Source organism: Nicotiana attenuata, unplaced genomic scaffold (assembly GCF_001879085.1).
Source record: "Nicotiana attenuata strain UT unplaced genomic scaffold, NIATTr2, whole genome shotgun sequence".
In the NCBI taxonomy this organism is placed as follows: Eukaryota; Viridiplantae; Streptophyta; class Magnoliopsida; order Solanales; family Solanaceae; genus Nicotiana; species Nicotiana attenuata.
In genome coordinates, this window is record NW_017693102.1 from 1 (window position 1) to 4,956 (window position 4,956).

Here is a 4,956-nt window from a genome sequence, read left to right on the forward strand (position 1 = left end):
ACCAAAGAACTTGAGCGGCAAAAATGGAATAGTTCCATAAAATCGGCAGTTGATCCACATGAAAGAGTAATGTATCAACGTCACCCTATGATTCGAAAACATACTGCTCTTATCATAAGAGAGGCTTCTTCTGTTGACGACGAAGGTTAGACTGAATTATTACTTTTTATTTACGTTATGTTAATGCAGCAGCAGACAGATAAATATTCATATTTTACTAAGTAATTATTTTATAAGCAGAGCAGGATATCACATGTTTACTTGAATATATTAAATGTAAATTCTACTTCATATTTGTCGCAGTTGGAAGCAACTATGATGTTAATACTTCCTCAAGTTCTTTTGATAAAGGAAAAAATGCCGCTCATGCGTTTTCTGTATTTGAAAGAGGTAAAGCTAGAACGTCTATGAACATCTTTGTTAGTACGCCACGGATTAGGTGTACATCTAAATTGTGACAATTTGTGCCCTATGATCAACATCGCGTACATCTAAGGGACAACATAATGTCTTCGCTACTGCCACAAGCAAAGGTTAGTATTTCTTTTACGCTAGAGTATCGCTATTCATTAGTAGAATATTTTCCATCTCTTTATTTTTAACAACACTTATAATATACAGGTTGTACCTCGACCAAAGTAATCTATAAGAAAAATAATGACAAAGATGCGGATTATGCACGACTAAAACCTGTTCCAAACTGTAAATTTTGCAATGCAAAAAGGTTTCAATATGAACCTCCTGGATTTTGTTGTGGCAGCGGGTCAGTTAAGTTAGTTTCATATGAGCTGCCTAATGAATTATCAGATTTGTATAAAGCCAACACTGAAGAAGCTAAGCATTTTTGAACTTACATTAGAACATACAATAATATGTTTGCCTTTACGTCACTTGGTGTAACCAACGATAAAGATTTGGCGAGGAAATATCATGGTATATATACGTTTCGAGTTCAGGGACAAATGTATCATTTTATACCCGATTTACTTCCTTCTGATAAAAAAGGATAGAATATGCAGTTATATTTTTACGATAACGAAAATGAACTGGCTAACAGAATGGCTTGTTCAAGAAATATCAACGAATCAATTGTAAAGAAACTTATGCATGTGCTCTCAATTAATCCATATTCCATTTTTTTAAAACCTTTGACAAACGTTCCGAAACTATCTGAATGCTATATCGCGCTTAAATGTGAACTAAAGTCAGATCAACGTGTATATAATCTACCAACTACAACAGAGGTGGCTGGAATATGGGTACATGATAATGCTGCCGATACTGTTTCTACGCCTCATATTCGTATATACACACATAGTGACAAGATTCAGTCAGTAAAGTATTATTATGGATGTTATGACCCATTACAATACCCGTTGTTATTTTCATACGGTCAAAACGGATGGCATTGTGGTATTACAAAATCGCGCAAAAAGATCAGCGTTATTGTAAACATGAAGAATTACCGAGTGTAAAGAACATGTGTTCCATTGATGGATTTCTTGATATGGAAGCTCAAACTATGGAAAAAGGAAAACGGAAAAGAGAGACGGTTTCTTGCCGTGAGTATTATTGTTACAAATTCCAGATAAGAGAGGATGAAAAAAATGAAGTCCTACATTGTGCAAGATTATTTCAACAATTCATAGTAGATGTGTTCATAAAGCTAGAAACACAAAGATTAGATTTTTATTTTTTTAATCAAGATTTGTTTCGAATAGATGTGCTACAAGGACTTATCGATTTTTTAAGATTTGGGGAAATAGAAGCTTCCAAGATTGGGAAGAAAACATTCCTCCCTGTTACTTTTATAGGAGGGCCAAGAGATATGCGTCGACGGTATATGGATGCTATTGCATTAGTGCAACGTTTTGGAAAACCTGATATTTTTTTAACTATGACATGTAATCCGTCTTGGCCAGAAATAAAACAGCACTTGTTATCAACGGATGAAACTCAAAATAGACCTGATTTAGTATCGCGAGTATTTAGAGCAAAAGTAGAAGAACTAAAAGCAGATATCTTGAAAAGAAAAATCTTTGAAAAAGTTGTTGCTTTTATGTATACTATAGAATTTAAAAAACGTGGTCTTCCGCATGCTCATTTTCTTATCATACGTAGTGATGAATATAAATTATTAACACCTGAATCTTATGATAAGTTTGTTTGTGCTGAGTTGCCTGATCGCAATACCAAAGAACACCTTTATTCACGCGTGCTTCAGCATATGATGCACGAACCGTGTGGTGATTTAAATACTACAAATTCATGAATGGGAAAAAGGGGAATTTGTAAATTTGATTATCCAAAAGATTTTGCTGACCAAACATCAAAAGGAAAGAATTCATATCCAATTTATAGAAGACGAAACACAGGCGAACTTGCACATATAAGGGAACAATATCTGGACAATTCATGGGTTATCCCATACAACCCTTACTTACTTTGTAAGTTTGTTTGTCATATGAATATTGAAGTTTGTTCTGATATTAAAGTTGTAAAATATATTTATAAATACATTTGCAAAAGACATGATAAAATTGCTTTTTCTATACATAACAATGAAGAAATAGATGAAATAAAAGAATATCGATCTGCTAGATGGGTAACACCCCCTGAAGCGGCATGGTGTTTATTTGGTTTTTCTATTAGTGAAATAACTCCGAGTGTTTATCATCTTCAATTACATTTAGAAGGGCAACAATTTGTTTCTTTTAAAAGTAGTGAAACTTTTAATAGAATTCTAAATAATCCGATGATTAGAAAAACAATGTTGACCGAATTTTTTGCTATAAATGCAATTGATGAACATGCTATAGCTATGCAATTATTGTATAAGGAATTTCCGGAATATTTTGTATGGTCTCCAGGATATAGAACGTGGACACGTCGCCAAAAACATAACGTAATCGGACGTGTTGTAACATGTCACCCAACAGAAGGAGAGAGGTATTATCTCAGGTTATTATTGATGAACGTGAGAGGACCTAAATCATATGAAGATCTTCGCACCATTAACGAGGTACCCTGTAGTACATTTAGAGAATCAGCAGAAAAAAGAGGATTATTATATTGTAACAACAGTTTAATTGAATGTATGTCGGAGGCGGTAAGCTATCAAATGCCATATAGCTTGAGACGTTTATTTGCAACATTGTTAGTATATTGCAATTCTGCTAATCCAAAAACATTATGGGAAATGTTTGAAGATTCAATGTCCAAAGACTTTAAACATTTCTCTGATTTTGAAGAAAAAGTTGTTCGGCACAAGGTTTTAAGCCATATCAATGATATTTTGTACTCTATGGGACATGACATAAATGAGTATAAACTTATTCTAGAGAAGATTAGACCTTCTGAAATTGCAAAGGATGCAAAGGATGTTCATTTTGAAAGAAATATATTTGTTAGTGAACAAGACTTGCTCTTACCGAAGAGACTGAATGTTCAACAATTACGCGCATATAATACAATAATTGATAGAGTATTCTCTGGAAAACAAGGAGCTTTCTTCATCGACGGTCCTGGAGGAACAGGTAAAACTTTTTTGTACCGTGCACTATTGGAAACTATCCGATCTCAAGGATTTATAGCTTTAGCAACTGCAACTTCTGGTGTGGCAGCTTCTATCCTTCCAGGAGGACGGACTGCTCACTCACGGTTCAAAATGCCTGTTGATATAGATGATAATTTTTGCTGCAACATTAGTAAACAAAGTTCAGTCGCACGTTTAATTAGAGATGCAAAATTAATTGTATGGGATGAGGCATCAATGGCAAAAAAGAATATGATTGAAGCTCTTGATGTACTTCTGAGAGATATTATGGACGCCGATACAATGTTCGGTGGTAAAGTTGTTTTATTTGGAGGTGACTTTAGACAAACTCTACCAGTTGTTCGAAATGGAAAAAAAGAAGATTTTATTCACGAAAGCTTATTGTATTCTAAAATTTGGAATAAACTTGAAAAATTGTACCTATCTGAAAATATGCGCGCAAGAACAGATCCTTCTTTTTGTGAATATTTACTCCGAATTGGAAATGGAACAGAAAGAACTAACTGTGAAGACAAAATAGAGATTCCTGATTCCTTTGTTATTCCTTTTACGACCGAAGAAGAATCCTTAAATGCATTGTTTAGTGTAACGTATCCTGATTTGCATGCATTTTCTCCTGATTCATCTATGATAACTTCTCCTGTTATTTTAACAACGAAGAATGACTTTGTAAACGAACTAAATAATTTGTTAATCACTAAATTCCCAAAAATGTCTAAAACATTTGTTGCAGTAGATGAAACTATTGAACCGAATGATCAAAGTCAGTTTGAAGATTTTCTACATAGTTTAGATCCTCCCGGTTTATCTCCTTATAAGTTAACTTTAAAGAAAAATTGTCCAGTTATATTATTACGAAATATGAATCCTTGTGAAGGTTTATGCAACGGCACACGGTTGACATGCTGTCACTTTAGAACACATGTCATAAGTGCAAAAATTGAAAGTGGTGATTTCAAAAATACACATGTTTTTATTCCGAGAATACCATTGTTAATATCACAAGATGAAAAAATACCTGTTCAATTTAAGCGAACACAATTTCCCCTACGATTGTGCTTTGCTATGACCATAAACAAAGCTCAAGGTCAAACATTAGATTTTGTTGGAATTTACTTACGTGAACCTGTTTTTTCTCATGGTCAACTTTACGTTGCTTTATCAAGAGCCAAAAGTGCAAACTGTGTTAAGATACTGATTCAACCATCTACAGCAGACAGTAATGATGATCATTCAACATATAATGTCGTCTACGACGAAACTATTCAGAAAGCTTGCTCGTAGGAAACCTAATGATCTTTAGCTCAACAATGAAAAAACCAAGTTTTTAACTCCGCCTGTGTTTCAGTTACACTATTGCACCACAGCCGGTCCCAAGCCCGAAAAAAGGAGGAGGGTTT

General features: G+C 34.1%; 1 protein-coding gene and 1 long non-coding RNA gene across 2 annotated transcripts; both read left to right on the forward strand.

Moving 5' to 3' along the window:
- The first annotated feature begins 7 nt into the window (after positions 1 to 7).
- On the forward strand, positions 8 to 1,069 carry LOC109222571. The gene is made up of 3 exons (XR_002067423.1): positions 8 to 145; positions 304 to 533; positions 622 to 1,069. It is a non-coding gene; the product is annotated as an uncharacterized LOC109222571 (long non-coding RNA).
- Positions 1,070 to 2,770: 1,701 nt separating this feature from the next.
- On the forward strand, positions 2,771 to 4,840 carry LOC109222570 (ATP-dependent DNA helicase PIF1-like). Its single transcript, XM_019386917.1, has one exon. It carries the CDS (start codon positions 2,771 to 2,773, stop codon positions 4,838 to 4,840), a length of 2,070 nt encoding a protein of 689 aa, XP_019242462.1.
- The last annotated feature ends 116 nt before the right edge of the window (positions 4,841 to 4,956 follow it).

Coding starts and splice junctions, on each gene's coding strand:
- LOC109222570 (XM_019386917.1), top strand. CDS start 2,771: ATGTTGACCGAATTTTTTGCTATAAATGCAATTGATGAACATGCTATA.